We start from the raw sequence: 20406 nt of genomic DNA, 5'->3' as shown, positions 1-20406 counted from the left end.
GGAAACTTCAGGAAGGCAGATTTCTGCCTACCACCAGAAAGCTTTTCCAAGGACCACAGCTGCTATGGAAGGATTTCCACAGTCACATTCCAGCTGCTGCTCACCAACCCTTCTTTCAGATTTTGTGGACTGTTTGTAATTCAATACTTGGACAGCTCAGATCCGAAAGGATTGCACACGCAAGGAGACATTTTGATGGCATCATGCTGGGTGCCGAAGCAGCAGTCTGCTCTCTTGAGAGCCCCCAAGCCAGCAAGGGATAGTGGACCAGGCACAGGCTGGACTCCTGGGAGCAAAGAAGGAGCATCTGGTTTTCAGCCTGGGGCCTCAGAGAAGACTGAAGCTTAAAATTTGAGAGAATTTTGCCAAGAACAAGCAAGGAAGGGCTTCCCAGGCAGAAAGAATGGTATGAGTAAAGGAGCAGAAGCAATGAGGGGTGACCAGAGGAGCAGAAAGCAGTTTGGGGAGGGGGTGGCCTGGAATGAGGCTGCAAAGGAGACTTCTTAAACTTTGCCAAGTATTGAAGGGAACCACAAAAGGAGAAAAAGTGTTAGAATAGGACTGGAAAAAGTGTTCCTAGTCCGCCCTGGGACAGTAATGGTCCACATTTTTTAGAGTTAAGATAAAGGAGGGGGCGTGGCCTAGCAATGGGGCAGGGCATCATCACTGCCCGCCCGCTAATGCACTATCTTCCTTTGGAAGGTACCGCTCTGGGCCTTTGTTTCCCCATCTTAGAAAGGCTCTGGGTATGTGTGGCGCAAAGGACACGATGGTGTGACGGGACTCCGTTAGTGACTCCCTGGGCATGCCATAACTGGGAATGCTGCAACGTGGCCAAAACTGGGCTGCGAAGGACTTGGACAAAGGGGGCGGGGCTGGTAAGAGACTTGAGCATCGGTTTGCGCGTGCACCTTGAGGAAGCCGGCGTTCTGCGCGTGCGCGAGTCACAGAGGCCGCCGGCCGCGCATGCGCCCTTGGCTGGCGGGAGTTTCGCGAGAGGCGGCAGTGGCGCGGGAGGCGAATGGCGCTGCCGGTTCATACCGGGAAGCAGCAGCCACCTTCGCGCCGGGCGCCCAGGGGTAACCCCGGGCCGTGGAGAAAGTGACCTGCGGCTTTGTGTTTCGAGGACGAAGGCTCCGGGCCGGACGGGCGTCGCCCTGAGGTCAGGAAGTCGCAGACTTGTCCCTGGACTCGGCCTCGCTCACCCCCGCGCCAGTCTTTTTGGAGTCGGAGCCCTCGGCCCCGCCCAGACCCGACCAGTCTCCACTCCCCGACAGCGGAGACTAGGGGGTCTCCGGGGCGCTGCAGCCTCCTCCTGGTGAGAGGAAACCCCAGGGCGGGCGTTTGTAGAGGCCGCTCAGGGCCTGTTTTACAGAGCCAGCGGTCTGGACTCCAGAAGCGGTTGAGGGCTGGAGATGGGTTACAGGCCAGGCAGGGTTCGAATTTCATCTTTGTTCCAGGCTGGCTGCATAAGAAGTTTGGGCCAGGCTTTTGCCCCTCTGAACCTCAATTCCCCTATTTGCAAGGTGAAATTAATGTTGATTAAGAGCTGTGGAAAGGATTGATGGGATAATGATGCAAACAGTGTTTACATGCATTCATTGGTCCTGGCATATAAATTGGTACCGTTGTTGCTGCTGTTATCCAGGCTTTCATCTATGGGATACAGCCATATAGCTGGCGATTTAGATCCTTGACCTCCCCCTTGTTCTCTTTTCCTCGTTGTCCCTCCACATAAATTCTTTCCCTCGTTGTCCCTCCACATAAATTCTTTCCCTTTACTAAGCACCCTCCACGTACGGATTTCTGCTGCTGGGGAGGGATAAGCACGGAAGATGTAGAGGTGCCTCCCTCATGTCCCTGCCCTCTTCCATTCAGTCGATTGTCTGTGACAGGCCCTAGGAATACAGTCTGGCCGGGAAGACAGACATGTAAACAGACTTTACAGCCAGTGCTAGAGAGACCTAGGGGTGGAGCAGCCAACTCTGCCAAAGAGAAGTGATGTGAATGCTTCATGTTTGAGCTAGATTGGGAAGGATGAATAAGTGTTACAAGCAACGTGTGCAGATTCAAAAGTGGTTCATGGAATGGAAGTGGCCCGAGAAAGCAGAAATGGGTAGTTGGGACTAGCTCCTGGAGGTGTTGAATATACTGGAAGAACCTCTGCTGCAGTCTAAAGAATGGACTGGAGAGGAGCAATAGTGCATGGAGGAGAACTGGTGGAGAGGTTGTTAGATTCTTGAGGGGAGTGGGAGAGAGTGGTGGAAATTATGACACGTGAGCTAAATTGATAACTGGAAACGGAGAAGAGCTTTAGAGACTGTTGGAGGTAGAGAATTTTTTTTTTTTAATGGAGGTGCTGGGATTGAGCCCAGGACCTTGTGCCTTCTATGCACTCTACCATTGAGCTACATGCCACCTCCAAGCTAGAGAATATTTCTAGCAATGAATTCTGTGGAAATTCAGAGAGTGATGATCTATGCTGATATTCTCTGGAGGAGGTGGGTGAGGTGGGATTGGGCTGGGCCTTGTTAGGCAGGTAGAATTTCATGGGGCAGAGATAGGCAGATCAGAGAGACTGGAAAGCACAAGGCCTATTCTGATGTAGTAAAGCCCCAGCAGGACTGGGACTGAAATGTGAAGGACAGATCACCTCATTTTCCTATTTTCAGGGTTCTCCACCCAGGATGACTTCAGTGACTAGATTGGAGATTGTAGAAGGTGAGTATTATAGTGAAATTCAGTACCTCTTGCCTTGGGTTCCGGTTCCTGAGCTATACCTAAATACCTTCCTGGCTCCTGGTGGATTTGGAATCACTTGCTCATGTATTTGCAGATATGCTTCCTCAGTGTTTCCATGATCTCGGGCACATGTTTTCTTTTTCCACTTTTTTGCATACTTAGTTGTGATGGGTTTGATTCTGTATTTTGACTTTTTTATAACAAGTGCTAGAAGAAGAACCAGTGACATCCAAGACTTATGATCATCAATTGGAATCAGATCCCATCCCTGCAGAAGCGTGTAATAAATCGTCTGCCTCCCTGGAGATGACTGAAGGCGTTTCAAAGGAACGAATTCACCTGGGCGCTAGCCCCCGAAAAAGGGAAAATTGTGATCTCAGCCACCGGGAAGGACTTCAATCCAGGTCCCTTCATTTGTCCCCCCAAGAACAGTCTGCCCGTTGTCAAGACAGGAGGCAATCCTGGCGGCGAGCAAGTATGAAAGAAACGAACCGGCGGAAGTCACTGCCTCCCTTTCATCAGGGCATCACAGGTGGGGTGCTATGTGCATAAGACAGTGGAGTTCCAGCTCAGATAGGAGGCAGTGAGGTATGGCAGAAAGGTAGACTTGACTTTCCTGCTTACTTGCTATGTGGCTGAGCAGATCACTTCACCTCTCTGAGCTTCAGTTTCCTCAACTGTAAGAGGAATATTCTAAGATTATAAGTACTGATGTCAAACACCTAGTAAGTATTCAATATCATTGTTATTTGTATCATAGTATTAGCTGTCTATTGTAATCTATACCATGAGAGGAAAATGTGATTTACAGTTTTGTTCAGCATTCACCTCTGCTAAGTGAATGTTCAACATTCACTTCTGCTAGAAATAAAGATTTCTAACTGTGGCTTTCTGCTTTATATCCTAAAGTAGAACAGAAAGTGTATGGGTTGCTATCTGATTTTAGGCTTTATAACTGAAAATATCTCAGGGGGAAGAGCACATAAAAATAGAGTAAAAACCTAGTTTTTAGACATGCTGTATTTGAATGTGATTTTGTGTGAATCTTTAATAACATCTCAGTAAGCAGTGAAGTACAAGATTTGATTTGAAGCACAAGAGCACATTTCAAGAAGAACATAATAGCTGTGTGACCTTGAGCAGGTTACTTAACCTTTGCCTTATGGTCCTCATCAGTGAACAGGATGGAATAATACCAGTCTTCAGGGTTGTGTGAGGATTAAATGAATTGATATGTAACACACTAGTTGGAATGTCGTAAGTAAGTATCACAAGTGTTAAGCTGTTGTGATTATGTTAAAGCTATTACCTCACTTCCAGATGGTCTGATGTCTAGAAGGAAACCTGGGTAAAAACAGCCATTTAGCATATCAGAAAATTGCTATCACAGTTATGCTCATACACCTTACTCCTTAGATGTGCCAAGAAACTTCAATTTCCTAAGATTACCCTTACCTTCATCTCTGTTCCAGAGCATGTGGACCTAAAATTCTGTGTAATAGAAAACACTGATGTAATAAGATTTGCTGTTTCCTGGTTATTTCTGGCCACTTGCCAGGTTTCTTTGGTTATAGGCAGAAGGTATCCTGTTTTTCATGACTAACAGCAAGGAGAAGTAATCAAGAGAGGATACAAAAGAACTTTAAAAACACAGCCAGCTAAATCTGGAGGGTAAAAAGACATGTATCTCTCATAATTCTCTAAACAGATTTCCTTTGCTGTATAAGAACTGATGTTTTGAAATGGATGTAATGCAAAAAACAGTGTCTACATCTTTTAGTTGCTTGAGAATTCTCTGGAATAATTATGTGAAATGCCCATCCAATTCAGGCTGACTCACTGTGTGATCTTGGGCAAATTACCTATTTCCTAACCTTTGCCAAATGGAATTGATAAGATAGTTGCCTGAGTTTTAATGAGGTGTGTATGGCATTTAGTAAAATGCCTTTTAGATAGCAAGTGTTCAACAGATTACTATTAATATTATTATTAGGTCATAGAGAGGCAGCATGGTATTAGTGGGAACAACACAGGTTTTGGTGACAGACTTGGGACTGAATTCTGGCTATACCAGTAACTAGCATCAAACAAGTCATCTCCCCTCTGGGCTTCAGTTTCCCCATCTGTAAAACGGACCTCATAGTTTATAAGAAGATTCTTAAGACAGTGGATTTAAAGCATACTGCAGTGCTTATCATAAAAATACTGAAATGTTCCCATCTCCTTTGAATGGTGAACATAAAACATAAAAAGAATTTAAATTTTTTTTAAATCTACCTTGTTTAGCAAGACAAGATTTTAATGTAATACATAAAAGGTTCTTCTAACTTTTTAAAGTTAGGATGCACAGACGAGTAAATTTCATTCTTTGGTGATCCTGAACAAATTAGATGTGATTGTATATGAATTCTCCCTTTAATTAGAGAAGGCTGCTTGGGTTTTCTTACCTTAAGTTGGACTGCATCAAGGGGGAGGAAATTTTTTAGGTTTTTTAAGCTTTGCTCACTGTAAGTATCCAGCTACTTAAAGGTGGTGCTATTTTATGTTAGAGCTCTGCAGATCCATCAGTGTCAACATGGCAGAAAGTAAACGGCTGGGCTCTCTCCTGCTTTCCAGTTTCCAGGTAAGATTCTCGGGATTGGGAAATGCTTCTTCCCTCCCCTCCCCTCCCCTTCCCTTTTTTAAACCTCTTACTGTGATAGCCCCAGAGAGAGATCAATACTGTGTGATTTATTGCTTAAAATTAAAAGATGTTTCTTTCTAGTTGGGATTAATTTAAAAGTCAGATTTTATTCCAGCAGCTGATTTGTCTCTGGACTAGGCTCTACCAGTCCCATTGGTGCTGCTGCCACTAACTGAGCAGTTAACAGAGATTTCCCCAGTCTAGTCTCTCTTGCGCATTGGCAGCAAATGATGGGAATTTAAAGTGGGTGGGGGTCAAATCTAAGTTAAGGCAGATATTTGAGGTCTGACTACATTCTGAGTTGGTATTATATTGCTGCTTGGTGATCACATCAGTTTAGATAAGCAAGTCATTTGTGTGATTACGTGACTATTTTTTCCTGAATCAAAAATCAAATTGTATAGTCTGAGCAACAAAGAGTTTTTTCCCTTAACTTTTTCTGTTTAATTATATGAAAAATCTTAGGTTAAAAATTAAATCATGTTTACTTTCATATTCATTAAATATCATAAAATTACATGAACTCAGGACTGGCCTGGGAAATCTTGGTTGTTATACTGAAAATGCTTTTCTTTATTTAGTTCTCTGTTCAGAAACTTGAACCTTTCCTAAGGGGCACTGAGGGCTTCAATCTTGAAAGTTACAAAGCCAAAGGTAAGTTGCTGAGACTAGATGAGTGAGCTTTGACCTTGGGCTGCATCTTCTGTTAAGGTCAGTTGATCCACTCTCAGGATCCCAATTTCCATGAACTGCTGCCTCATAAAACCAGCGCCCTCCTTTTTTGGGGAATTGCATTTTAAAAAGATAAGAATATGTGCTTAAGAAGTTCAGAAGGTCTAAAAAGTGAAAAGTAAGCCTCCTTTCCACCCTGATCCCCAGTCTTATTTCCTCTCCCCAGAGGCAACCATAGCCACCAGCTTCTTGTGTATCCTTGCAGAGACATTACTGCATTTCCAAACATTTATAAGTTAAAATCTAATGGGTAATCCTGTCTGCACTGTTTTTTTACCTTGTCTTTTTCTAACTTAGTAATTTATCTTGCAGATTGTTTCATGTCACACAAATAGAGCTATCTTGATATTTTAGTAGCTACATGGTATTCCATTTTATAAATGGAATATCTCTATTTGATGCCCACATTGATTCAATCATCTCTTTATTAATGGGCTTTTGGGATTGCTTTCAGTCTTTTGCTATTCCAATGAATAGGGCAATGAATACCTTTTTACACAAGCCTTTGGGCATGTATTCAAGTGAAAATAAGATAAATTCCTAGAACTGGAATTAGCTAGATAAAATGAAATTATAAAAATTACCAGGTTGCCTTCCTAGAAAGTTTATATCAATTTGTTCTCTCACCAGCAAAATATGTAAGTACCTGTTTTCTCATATTCACCACAGTTTTATCCAGCTATAGATTTTTTACCAGTTCATAGTTGATAAAAGGTATTTTTGTAGTTCTATTCTGTTTTTCTTTTGAAGAGTGTAACCATTTTTTTTGTATTTTTTAAAGCCATTTGTACTTTATTTTCTGTGTGTTGTCTGTTTGTATCCTTTGCTCATTTAAAAAAATTGGAATATTGGCTCTTTCATACTGATTTTGTAGGAATTCTTTATATATTAAAGAAATTAGCTGTTTGTTTCTGACATAAGTTACAAATATTCTTTCACAGGAACCAATTTTAAACTTCCTAGAAAGTAGATATTCTCCTTACTTTATGATTACACAATCATCCAGGTCAGAAATACTAAAGTGCTACCAACTTAAAAGACCTAGAAGATACATGAACTCAGACTAACTTGCCAGTTAAAATTGTTTATTTCAGAATTGCACCATCACCATAATTAGAGTTGATGTGCCAAAGTTATTTTTCATAACTACTTAACATAACCTTTCCCCTCTGCATTCCTCACCTGAATGTAATTGTAGAACCTTCCAAGTCTAAGCAGAGCCCGTTTTTACCTTATGCCCATAATTCTTTGCTTCCAGCTATTTCTCATTACACTTTTGCCATTACCTGACTTCTCTAATATGTTCTTCCATCCAGTGCCAACGGTTCATATCTTGAAAAGAATGAAATGTCAGTGCAGATAAATCTTTTTAACTGCTTTTTCACCAGTCCAATGTAAAAGAAAAAAAAATAAGTATCATAAAGAGGAATTGTCTTTCATTTTATCTTTATTTACCCAAAGGAAAAAGATAAAATCTTCCTGTATATTTGTAGCATTTTTTCAAATGGATGAGAGGGCCAGAGTATAACGGGTCCCTGGAGCTAAGACCACCTTAAGAATGTTATATCTTTGTCAGCAGCTCACTGAAAATTTATATTCTCTTTATTTTACAACATGTAATTTTGTTCTCCCTAGCATCTTCTCTTTCGGAAGAATTGAAACATTTCGCAGACAGTCTGGAAGGTAATGGAGCTCTACAAAAATGTTTTGAAGATCCAGAGGGGTAAGAGCAATTCCCCTTCTGTCCAAAATTGTAATTGAATGAAGACTTTAATTAGACAGTTGTACATTCACTCAGCAAACATTTATCCAACATCTCCTATGTATCAGGCTCTTAAGATACAGTGATAAATAAGTCAAACAAGATCTCTCTTCTTATGTATTATAATAGGAGAGACAGTCAAACAAATACATAGAAAATAATGATTTCAGATACCGATAATCCCAGAAGTCAGTAAATGTGATAGTGACTTGAGAGGGTGGGCAACTTTAACTAGAATGTTCAGAGAAGTCCTCTAATGATTTGACCTTTGCACTGAGACCTGAATGGTGAGAAGGAGCCAGCAATGGAAGGCGAGGAAAAGCATTCTTCAGATCTTGGCAAGCCTTGCAAATTGGAGAGAAACTTATGTTCGTTAGCTGTTGGCAAGCAAGAATATTAGGAGAAATTTAAAATCCCACCTCCAAACTGGTAGTTCCTGTGCAGGGGTGCACATAACCCTCCACCCCTGCCTACAACAAATATTGTCACTTGGACTTACATCATGAACTCCTTAGTTTTGACTTCACAAAGGTCTACCTTTCCATGAATCCTTAGAATTAACATTGCTATTCAGGAAATAATGTCTATTGACAGATGACTGGATAAAGAAGCTGTGGTATATTTATATAATGGAATACTACTCAGCCATAAAAAATAATAAAATAATGCCATTTGCAGCAACAAGGATGGACCTGGAGGTTGTCATTCTAAGTGAAGTAAGCTGGAAAAAGAAAGAAAGATACCATATGATATTACTTATATGTGGAATCTAAAAAAAAAAAGACAAATGAACTTATTTATAAAACAGAAATAGACTCACAGACATAGAAAACAAACTTATGGTTACCAGGAGGGGAAGGGGGTGGGAAGGCATAAATTGGAAGTTCAAGATTTGCAGATACTAACTAATATATATATATAAAATAGATAAACAGCAAGTTTATACTGTATAGCACAGGGAACTATATTCAATATCTTGTAGTAACTTACGGTGAAAAAGAATATGAAAACGAATATATATATATGTTCATATATGACTGAAGCTTTTTGCTGTACACCAGAAATTGACACATTGTAAACTGACTATATGTCAATAAATATATATATATTTAAAAAAAAATTTTAGCTCAACATGGCTTCTCTTTTAATGCAGTGTATTTAAGCCACAGAGTGCTGCACCTCAGCCAGAAGTGACAGAGGCTGTCACAGGCCTTGGTAGAAAAACATGAAAGGTGGCACAACTGATTTGCCTTTGCCACACAGAGTACCAAATACATGTGCAAATTTATGGCATTTTCAGTGCTTCCTGCTTTTCCATTAGGGTTAAGTACCCTACTGAGCAGAGCCATTGGTTTAAGTAAAACATATCCCACTGATAGCTTCAATTTAAGTGGGAAGACAAGATGGTTGTATGAATAAGTATTGTTGGGCCTTAACAGAAGTTAAGGTTTTGAGTAATGAGAGGGGAAGAGGCTAAAAAATGGTGTGAACAAAAGTTTGGAGATTGAAACCCCCAGATACTTGAGGCTGAGTGGCATTATGTTGGACAGAACAAAGGGTAACAGTAGGAATCAAACTTAATGAGCTAGACAGAGCCAGAACACAGTGCCGGGTTAAGGTGTTTCGGCTTTTCTTCTGAATGCAGCAGAGGATCACAGAATTTTTAAGCAAGGAAAAAAAAATAAAGGAGTATTTTATGAAAGGTTAATCTGGCCATAGGTGAATTGGAATTGATGAGAAAAATAAATGATAAAGAGACCACTGAGAAAGCTGTTACTTAGTGCAAAAGTGAAATACAGTCCAAGAGTAAATATTTGTCCAGAGGTAAATTCTGAACGTGTTTTGTTGCCATTAAAATTGTGTAAGGTATCCATATTAAAAGCAAATGTTCTTGAAAGATTTGAGTTTATCTCATAATCTTATCTGTATTCCAGAAGAGCATCAGATTTGTCTCTGGAAACATCAGTGGCTGAGATGAAGGAATACATAACAAAGTAAGTGAAGATGAGTGACCTTTGTTGGAAAATCTAGATTCATCTAGGGAAAATAGCTAAACCTGGGAAAAATGAATAGTAAACATCCTGTTCAGTGTGTCAATACTAGTATATCAACACTGGAAGTTAGAAAGCTGCACCTAGGGATGTATGGGGTCTACTGATGGCCAATTTCATAGAATGAAGTCTAGAAACTAAGGATGTTAATTTGATTTTTAAGAACTCATGTTTGATTGATTGAATTAATATCCTCTGAATTGGTCATGCTCTCCAATCCTTTTATGACCTTTTTATTCACATCTTAGAACCAGAGTAGACACCTAATATACTTGTTGTTGCTCTTAGTGATTCAGAATGAGATGATGAAAAATTAACTGAATTTTTTTCTGATTCTGTAGATTTTCTTTAGAACGTCAGAGTTGGGACCAGCTGTTGCTGCGCTACCAGGAGGAGGCTGAAGAGATCATATCCAGGTTAGATCTATGACTAGAAATAGAAAGCTTTTACCTAGATTTGAATTGATTTCAGTTCTGTTAGCACAAATTGAATGATGAATCCATTCTTACAGGCCCATCAACTCAGCAAATCTCTGTAAAGTGTATATTAGCATTCTGACTATAAATGGAGAATAAAAGGGAAGGGAAGGGAGAGTTTCACTATTACTCAGCCAAAGAACAGAACTGCCCCTGTTCTTTGACCTTAGCTGCTGTTCCACATCCTGGGGAACACAGGCACATCTCTAATCTGGGGCTGGGCCAAGAACAATATCAAAAGTCTTCAGTGAGCACATAGCTTTTGAGTTGCAGCTGTGGGAGAGAACCCTGGCCTTGGAGATCCAGACATGAAAGAAGGGATGGAAGAGGGTGGAGAGAGAGGATCTTTGGGTCTTGAAGGCATAAGAAAGTGGGAAAGTGCTAGATTTTGGTTTGGTTTTAGTTTAGTGATTTTAAGCTTTATTTTCCAAACAGAATCTTAGCTAGAAATATCACTATAAAATATTAGCCAAAATCGTAATTGCAAAACTGGCCTCTTATTAGAGAGCCGCTTTGAGGAAGACAGTTTGAAAAACTTACTCAGTCTAGGCATTGATGGTTATCACTTTCTTCACCCTTTAAATGTTCTATTTATGAAGATAGATAATGTATAAAATGGCAGTTTCAGAATAAAAACTTGATGGAGCATAGCTTAATAGTTAAGAGGAATGCTTCTGGAAACAGACTGTCTCTATTCAGATTGTAACTACTCCTTAGTTCTGTGACCTTGAGCAAACCACTTAATGTGAAGTGCCTCATTTGAAAATGGGGATAATATTAATACATACCTCATTGGCTCATTATACTTGTTAAATGGAAAGCGCTTAGTGTTTGGCAACCAGTAAGCACTCAGTAAATTGTAGTAGTTGTTATAAAGAGTCATCATAAATTTTCATGAACTCTCCATTATATTCAGTTATTTTAGATAATTGAAGTGAGCCAGCATCTTTTTGGTAAAAGATCATAGACATTGGCTTCAGGCTAGCAAGCTTTGGCTTTATCCCAAGTGTAGTCCTTTTTGTAAATGGACCTTACTGTTAGGTGGAGTCGGATAACTTGAAGCCTCTAGCATCTCCTGGAGTCCAGTGGTATAAAAACATTAATACTAGATAATTATTTCAGAATCCCCTGTTAATAAGAGAGCCTATACTTAACAGTGGGGTAGAAGAATGTTGATTCAGGTTAATAAAGCCTTGTAGGGGGGTTTTTCCTAGGTAATCTTTACTGTTCTCCCCAGAAAATTACTATAAACTTACATGAAAGCTCTTTTTTTGTTTTATTTCTTTTTTAGAGGGTCAACTGAAACCAAAAATACTGAAGTTGAAGTGGGACCTACAACATATCTTAGGTCTTCCCAGAGTGAAGTCCTTAATACAAAGCCTGACTACCAAACAATATTACAGAACCAGAACAAAGTCTTTGATTGTATGGAGTTGGTGGTGAGTTGGGTCATGATTCTTTGGTTGAGTTATCCAGCTTTGCTACCTTGTCATCCTTGGAAATTAAAAGACCTGGAGAATATGTGTAATAAGATAAGCGTATTCAGCTCTACCTAGGAAAACATGGAGAGACAATAAAAAATAAACAAATAATGTTAAGTGCTAATAAATCAGGTGGAGGGAGAGAACGTACAGACAGCAGTTGCTGTATAGAGGGGTTGTTAAAAGCCCACTAAGGTGCCACTTTAATAGAGACTAGAAAGAAATGAGGAAATGAGCCATGAGGACATTTTGGAGAACAGTATTTTATCAACCCAAGTATTAACAGGAAGTAGATGGCATTTGATATAGGGGAATTCAAGGAGAGTCTAGTGACAAAGGGTCCTAAGTGTAAAGGTTTGGATATAAGGAAACCAAAAATGAAGTGAAGTGAACTGGGGCTTAGAGGCAGCTGAGCCATTACTACCCCTAGGCCTTGTTGGGGGAAGAACGGTTCCTGTAGCACCTGGCGGGGAGTCATATATAGTGGGCTCCCTTCAGAGAGTCATGACCTTCAGTCCAGGATGACCCTCCTGGGAGCTGGCCTGGGTAAAGATACCCTGACCTCATTCAGCTGCCTCCCACTTGGCTCCCTCTTGGCCAAGCCCACCCAGAAGCCATAGGACATGGGATCCTACTGGAGGTTATGCAGCTCAGCCTGCTGGTGTGTAGAGCACTGTCATGAGTGCAGTCTGGGTGTGGAGGGGCAAATAATAGTGTCTGGCATAAGCATTCCAGGTTGAAATAACCACAAAAGCAAAGCTTCTTAGCAGGAGTGTGCCTGGTGTGTTTGATGAGCATCTAAGAAGTTGTGGACCCTTACATTTCACCACTGTCTTCTCTGCAGATGGATGAACTGCAAGGATCCGTGAAGCAGCTGCACACCTTTATGGACGAAAGTACCCAGTGCCTCCAGAAGGTGTCAGTACAGCTCGGTAAGCCTGTCTTAAAGGGACCAGAGCTCACAGGGTTCTGTATCTAATAGCACTTCAGATACAAACTGCCTTTCCCTGTATCAGATGATTTTTTTTCCCTCGCAATAACTGTTATGTTGTGGATATTCAAAATTGATTGGAAATTTGTAGATGTGAATTCCACAGAAGCACAGTAAACTGATACTCATATCTCTACAAACAGTTATTTTGGTAAATCCAAGAGTTAAGAAATACTCATTGCATTTTATCCCTTTTCATTCTTCAGGAATCCACTAAGTGACACTGACATTGCTTCTCCATCACTTTTCCTGACCTCCTCCAGCCCTAAATTCTTTGCTAGCTCAATGGTAGAATGCATGCTTAGCATGCACTAGGGCCTGGGTTCAATCCCCAGTACCTGCATTAAAATGAATGAATAAATAAATAGCTATACATACCTTCATTTTATTATTCATTGGATTGTGCTGTGGTTGTAGTTGCAGCTGGTTTTCCTACCAGACTGCCATCACATTTGTACTTGGAATGCCCTTTGGTATATGGCACAGTGTCCAATATAGTAAGTTTTCAATAAATATTACTTGAATTAAATTGAATTTTTTTTCGCTCCTTTTCTCTGCAGGGAAGAGAAGCACGCAACAATTAGATCCTTCACCAGCTCGAAAACTGCTCAAGCTTCAGCTGCAAAAACAACCTACCACACGTTGCTCTAAATCTTGTCAGTGACCTTATGCAGCTTTTCTGCCACAAGGTGCTGCTGTAGGTGAAAGAAATGGGAAGAGTGCCCCAGTGCACGGCAGCTGCACGGCAGTCTGAGCTGTGATGTCTGCCCCGTTGCCTTTGAAGATAACTGGCTGACTGTATAGCACTTCAGTTTTTCTCTAAAAGTGATGGAATTTATGCATCTGAAAGGATGTTGTATAGACACTTTTTCCAAGAATGTTCAAAATGCTTGGCACTTCTGTTTTGGAATGACCTTCAGAACTAGTGGCCCATTCTTTTGAATATCCTTTGTGGTCAGGAACCTTTCTCTTGTGAAGATGTTTTGCAGGTTTTGAAACAACCCAAAGTCATTCAGGACCAAATCCATGAAACATTTTAGGGGTCATTCTGGTAGTAAAGGAATGAGACTGATCTTTTAGTGTGGCTTTGAAGGTGATTTTAGGTAGAGGAGAGGTGAGCATTGTTTGCATTGTGTTGACACATGTATCACTTCACAAGATGTCCAAATTGAAGGAAATACTACTCATTTTCTATATCCTGCTATCTATAGTGTGCTTTAGCTTTTGATAGTTGACATCCTAAGTTTTGGATTATTGGTAAGAAGGGGTTAAGAACCTCTTTTCATTATTCTCTGTATTTGCTAATAATCTGCATTATAAGATTGCACATACTAAAAAGCTTTCCCTTGTCCTTATGTTTATTTTGAGTGTATAAAAAAATTAAAAGACAGGGAAAGCTTAGCGGAAAATAGGATTCTTTGCCAGGATGCAGAAGTGAACAGTAGTGGAGAAACACCTCAGCATTAACTACAAATAAAACACCAACTACTTTGTTGTTAGTGTCTCTTATTCTCTGATCCTCCTATTAGGAGAAAACCCACTTCCTTTAAATACCTGGCCATAATCCTAAGTCTTAAGCCTTGGCCTAAGTACCAGTTAGTGAGAGGTGGTATCTCCTTGCTTTGACTTACGTTCCTCATTCTCTCATATTTACAGAGCCCCTGCTATATGCCACGCACAGTTCCAGGAACTGGGGAGAGAGCAAAGAACAAAAACAGACATGGGACCTCCTTTCATGATGCTCACAGTCTAGTGGGGACACAGGGAACGAGACCACTTCTCTGCAGAAGTGATGTTTTACTTGATTTGGGGAGAATAAAGGAATTAAATAGGGCAGTTATTTGAGGTAAAAGGAGCATCATTTTGAAAGGCCTGAGGGGAGAATGAAATATTCTGGGATACTAAAAAAAAAAAAAAAGAAGAAGTAAAGCAGAAATGCTGAGTGCCAGTGTAAGAACCATGTGAGACAGAGAATTGAAAGTCACTGGTTTTAAGAGGGAGAGATGGGATTAGAACTTTTATTTTTTAAAGAGCACTCCAGTTGATGTTTGGAGACAAGATAGAAGCAAGAAGGTGTGGGTGTGAGAGACCAGTTGGGCTACTGCAACAATCGAGGTGGAGAATGACAGCCTGTGCTGGGAGTTGGCAGTGGGTGAGTTGGGGGATTTGTTCATAGGTCTGGAACATAGGCATGTCGCTGTGTTAAAAGCCTAACTCTGCCACTTACTAACTGACTGAAAAAGGTTATTTAACCTCATTTGTAAGATTGGGGGAACAACAGTATCTGTATCACAGGGATGCTATAAGGATTAGACTAGATAACAGAAGTATAGAACAACAGTACCAATGTGATGGAGGTGGGTAAAAGCTCTAACAACTGGGTGGGTGGGTGACAGCAGTTAATGACATGGGAAAGTTAGAAGTTGAATTTGGGATGCCAAACAGAAGTCACCTAGACTGTTGGATATACAGGTGGAAAACCTGGACTAGAGATTAAAATCTGGAAGTTACTGATACCTAGTTATTAAAGCCTTAAGAATAGATAATATTGTCTGGAGTAGAGCAAGAAGGGAAACTGGACAGCCCTGGGGAAAGCTTTTAAGAATCAGAGGAATGGTGTTAATTGTCTATTCTTCCAGAAGCAGAGTACTAAAATGCAAAGAGTATAGAGATTGGAGTGAATCTTCATCCTTATCCTCAATTTCCTTATCTATAAAATGGGGAGAGACACCTCTCTCCAAAGGTGATTGTATCTCCCCTCATTTATTTATTACATTGTATTGCATTTTTTGTTGATAAGAATTTATTTAAACTCAAGGATAAGAAGTAATTTTGTGTCTGCAATAGCGATACAAGATAGAGCACAGATACATTGTAAATCAACTATACTTCAATAAAAATAAAATATTATACGCACTAAAAAAAGCACAGAGAAAGAAAAATAAGCTCTGAGCACTCTATAAGCATACAGACCACAACTTGATGAGATAACTTCTACTTTTTGTCATTATAGATGAAGAACTCAGGCATGGGAGGGGCTTAATAATCTAACCAAGGACATAGAGATAGGAGTGGGGTGTCGCCTGCAACCAATGTGGCACTCAGTAAATGTCAACAAACATAAATCATATGATAGTCTGTGTTCAAATGAATACTAATTTTCCCTCTTCCCAAATTTGGTTCAGGAATTGTGCTTGATAAATATAGACAATTGTTCTCCTTGAGATGTTTGGTAGTATTCGTTTCACTTGCCCTAATTTAGTTAAGAGAATATAAGTATTTAGTCAGTAATACTTAACACTAAAACAATAGATTAAATTATTAACTCTTTCAAGGAGTTCAAGGATTATGTCCTGTACATTTTGGTGTTATTGGATTTTGGGGTAATTAAGCTTAATGTGTATAATCATTCTGAAAAAAATTCCATTTCTCATGCTGCACTCAAGGAGATGTGGCTAGCAACTGTAAAAGGTGATACAATGGAGCACTGGGAATTAGGAGCCCTGCTTTGGATTCTAGTTCTTAAATTACTAGTTCACTCACCAAAAATTTACTAAGCCCTTTCTTTATGCCAAGCACTGTGCTAGGTACCGTGTGACCTTGGATGCATCTTTAGGCTCATGTGAAAATAAAAAAAGATGCCATTTCCTGTAAGGGTTCTTAGGGGATTCATAAAGATGTGACTCAGCAGAAAGGGAGAAGGCAGCCAGACACAACACGGAGCGCCTCTCTGAGCAGTTCTAGTTAAGATTCTCCAAGGCAAACCACCCCTTTAATCAGGGGGATACGTTCCAAGGCCCCTAGTGGATGCCTGAAACTGTGGACAGTACTGAACCCTATGTATGGTAAGATTTTTTCCTGTACATATATGTACCTACAATAAAATTTATAAAATAGGCACAGTAAGAGATTAACAACAACAAAATAGAACAATTAAATACAATAAGTTAGATGAATATGGTCTCACTGAAAATATCTCATTGTACTGTGCTCACTCTTAGGATAATAGGAGATGATACAATGCCTTTGTGAATGATTGGTTGGTGGTGAGTTAGGTTGGTGTTCCAGAAACAGCGCTTGGCCTGAAGTTACCATCCTCCACCTGGGTGTAAGGGTCTTAGCGCTTGTAGAAGAACTCAAATATACACTGTTATGTATATCCCTTGAAGAGGAACTAGGGACTCTTGGTGCACTATTTGCTTTTTCTCAGTTTCTGCATTCCCTCACATCCCTGAATAGTAACTGCTTGAATCTGCTCTTTGGAACACAGGGAAGGTCTAGGAGGCTGAAGCCTTTTCCCTGCAAACAAGAAACGGGGAACATAGAAAGGTTTTGTACCCAGGAGAGCCCCACAGGTTTTAGGTTTTGTTGGGCATCTTCCAGAGGAGCCCAGTTTCATCACAGGAAGACCTGCTTTGGATGGTATCCCTTCTCTACAATCAGTTTCTTCAACTCTGCTGGAAATGTGGCAGCAGATTCTTTGTCAGCAGATGCAGCCTCTCCAATAATTTTTATATTTTTCAGTCCAAACTATTCCTGAATCCTTGTAATCCACTCCTTACTTGCAGTATATGGCTTGATGTCACTTGTTTCAGGGGTCTCTTGCTGAAGTCTTTGTAAAGGCTTGAAACTGAGCAGGACACAATGGGGCCCTCTTGGGTACAAAAGCCCCTCCATGTCCTCTGTTTCTTGTTTGTAGAAACAGGCTTTAGTCTCTCCTAGGCCTCCCTTGAGTTCCAAAGAGCAGATTCAGTTACTTAGGGAAGTGAGGGAATGTAGAAACAAAGGGAAGAAAGTCAAGAAACTATAGGGATAAAAGAATCCCAGTTCCTCTTCAAGGGATATACTTCACAATCTGACATTTATCTTTTGAGTCCTGTGCAGAGACTAAGACCCAGGTGGAGGATGATGCCTACGTGCTGACCACAAGCATGTTGACCTCAGACTGGATGGAACCAGAAGGTTGATGATTAAGATTCCTTAATCACCACCCTGTTACCTCACCACCAACCAATTAGAAGAAAGTTATGCATCCTGCCACCCTCACCTCAAATGTTTCCTTTAAAGTCCCTTCCCTGAAAGCCATCAGGGAGTTCAGGTCTTTTGACCTCCTGTAGACCATTCCTTGCTTGGCTCTGCAAGAAAACTTTCTCTGCTCCAAACTCCAGTGTTCAGTTTTTTGGCCTCGCAATGCATCAGGCACATGCACCTGGATTCAACAACAGGTTCAGTGCTTCGGATGCAACACATTGTCAATCAGAATATGTAGTTTGTCCATGTCTTCTACCCACAAACTTAGTGCCTTTTCATTCTTAACTAAGCACCTTCTTAACTATGCACCATGACCCTAACTTTTGCAGTTTGAGGTGTAACAGCAAAACTAGCACAAATTTCTTCTTTCTTTTTCACAATTTCATGGATAGAAAATTCATTCTTGTAATAGAAAAAAACAAATCTGATTCCATATTAGATTTGTTCCTTTGGCTTTAACCCTGTTCTCTCTTTCCTATGTTTAGTCTTGCTGGTTCTGCACCTTTTATAAAAGAATGTTGCCTATAGCCTGAAATATACAGCACAGCCTATTCTCAAGGCTCTGACCTTAAAGATATTAACACTTTTCCATTCGTATAAAGATAACAAGATGCAGAATAGAAAATAATATTTGTTTTGTTGGAGGTTTTACAGGGACACCATGATCTGACCTGCATGGACAGCTGCAAGAACAAAGGATTCCCAAGAACAAATAATTCCTACACCATGAAGTTTGCAACAACCAAGCATATCCCCTCCCCTTTTAGTATAAAATGAGCCTGAATTCTGACTTGGGGAAGATGGTTCTCCAGGACATTAGTGTGCCATCTTCCCAGTCTGCTTGCTTTCTGAATAAAGTTGCTATTCCTTGCCCTAACACCTCGTCTCCAGATTTATTGGCCTGTCCTGCAATGAACAGAACAAGTCTGGACTCAGTAACACTCTTATTGTAGATCTTAGCAACCTCAGCATATAATTTTTTTTCTTTCCTCATTAAGTTGAGAACTTTAACCTTTTCACTTAAGGGAAGCCCTTTATGACCTATTTTTGGCTTATCCAAGTCACTGGCAATACTACTCTTGGCACTTTGGGGCCATTATTAAGTAAAATAGGGGGTTACTTGAACACAAACAGTGTAATACTCAGACAGCTGATCTGATAAGAGCCCACCAGTAAACGCTCAAGGGGCAGGAAGCACATACAGCCTGGGTATGCTGGACAAAGGGAAAACTCACTTCTCCATGTGGGAGAGAGCAGAACCAGAGATTTCATCACACTTCTCAGAACAGCACAGCAATTTGAAACTTAAGAATTATTTATTTTCCACTCAATACTTTCAGACTCAAGTTGGCCCTGGAGTTACTGAAACCACGAATAAGGGCAGAAACTGCTGTACATCAAAGATGGCGCCGGCTCAGCCACCATCTTCTCCGTAGTTCCCCAGGTGGGCACACGGCGCGCATGCGCCGCCAGGCGGCCACAGCGCGCCTGCGCGGATTTAGAGCCGCCTCCTCCTCCTTCCCACTCCGGCCGCAGCAGCTGCCGAGCTGAGGGCGGGTATCCAAGCCTCAGGTGAGTGAGCGCTTCAGTCGGGCTGGGGGTGGGGGTGGGGGTGGGGGTGGGGGTGGGGGTGGGGGTGGGGGGGGGGACGCGCCTTGCTGCCTGCAGGGTCGGTTGTCGCTACCCTTGCCTTCTCCTTCCTCGCCTCATCTCCCCGGCGTGGCCGGTCACGGTCTGCGCTGCCAGCCTCCGCCAGGTGCCTGGGCGCCCTCCGCTCTCCTCGCGTGGAGACCCAGGGCAGCCCGGTCTCTCACAGCCGCTGCTCACCTGGGCGGCGGGGCCCGCGGCAAACCCGCAGGCGACAGCGCATAGGCGGCAGCGGCTGAGCCTCTGGGTACCCAACCCCTTGGTCTTAGGGACCCACGCAAGCGCGACCCTCTTTCCCGCTCCTGCTCTGCAGGCGGCGGAGCTTGGTGGGCCTCGGGTACAGGCCCCATGTGCCCGGGAGCCAGGGGGCTTGGAAGATGGGCTATGAGCTCGCCCTGCACCCGTGGGGTCTTCGCGCCTCAAAGAGTACCAACTGGCTGGACCCCACGATGCAAGGGAGGGGCTCTTAGCCCCACTGCACAGATGAAGAAACTGAGGCACAGAGAGGTGAAGTGCCCTGCCCAAGGTCACACGCCAGACAGGAGGCTGGAATGGCTCTTGAAGTCAGGGTCTGGGGCTCTCAGGCCAGTGCATTTGGAATTTGATCTTGCACTTTAAAGAAAATTTGAAATACACTTGCATCTCTGGAGTTGCTTCTTCAGCGTCATAACAGTGTGCTGCAAAAACAGTATTTTTTTGTTGTTGGAGTACAACTGAGGTGTTACTGCGATAATAGAGTAATGTTATTAATGAGAGCTCACTTTCATCCAACGCTTGCCAGGGAGCTTGCTAACCATTTTAAGATTATCT

The 20406-nt window shown here is 41.6% G+C and overlaps 2 protein-coding genes across 6 annotated transcripts in view; both read left to right on the top strand.

Moving 5' to 3' along the window:
- The first annotated feature begins 920 nt into the window (after nucleotides 1-920).
- DSN1 (DSN1 component of MIS12 kinetochore complex) lies at nucleotides 921-17899 on the top strand. 2 transcript variants are annotated; one of them, XM_014562543.2, is made up of 11 exons: nucleotides 921-1318; nucleotides 2673-2721; nucleotides 2948-3274; nucleotides 5292-5365; nucleotides 6007-6079; nucleotides 7793-7880; nucleotides 9854-9913; nucleotides 10312-10386; nucleotides 11738-11885; nucleotides 12772-12859; nucleotides 13479-17899. In XM_014562543.2, the coding sequence occupies exons 2-11, from the start codon at nucleotides 2688-2690 to the stop codon at nucleotides 13580-13582; spliced, it is 1071 nt and encodes a 356-aa protein (XP_014418029.2). In that variant the 5' UTR covers nucleotides 921-1318; nucleotides 2673-2687; the 3' UTR covers nucleotides 13583-17899. The 2 variants fall into 2 exon arrangements, with proteins under 2 accessions (XP_014418029.2, XP_032318152.1); XM_032462261.1 differs by lacking the exon at nucleotides 2948-3274 and having other exon boundaries at nucleotides 959-1318.
- Nucleotides 17900-19428: 1529 nt separating this feature from the next.
- Nucleotides 19429-20406, top strand: part of NDRG3 (NDRG family member 3) — a 60735-nt gene continuing 59757 nt past the window's right edge. For all 4 annotated transcript variants that reach the window (XM_032462255.1, XM_032462253.1, XM_032462254.1 and 1 more), the window contains exon 1: nucleotides 19429-19521. The gene's annotated coding sequence lies outside the window, so the exon portion shown is untranslated. The remainder of the gene's footprint in view (nucleotides 19522-20406) is intronic.

This window comes from Camelus ferus, chromosome 19 (assembly GCF_009834535.1).
Source record: "Camelus ferus isolate YT-003-E chromosome 19, BCGSAC_Cfer_1.0, whole genome shotgun sequence".
NCBI lineage: Eukaryota > Metazoa > Chordata > Mammalia > Artiodactyla > Camelidae > Camelus > Camelus ferus.
The sequence above is the reverse complement of the archived record's forward strand: the minus strand, read 5'-3'. Positions and strand labels throughout refer to the sequence as shown.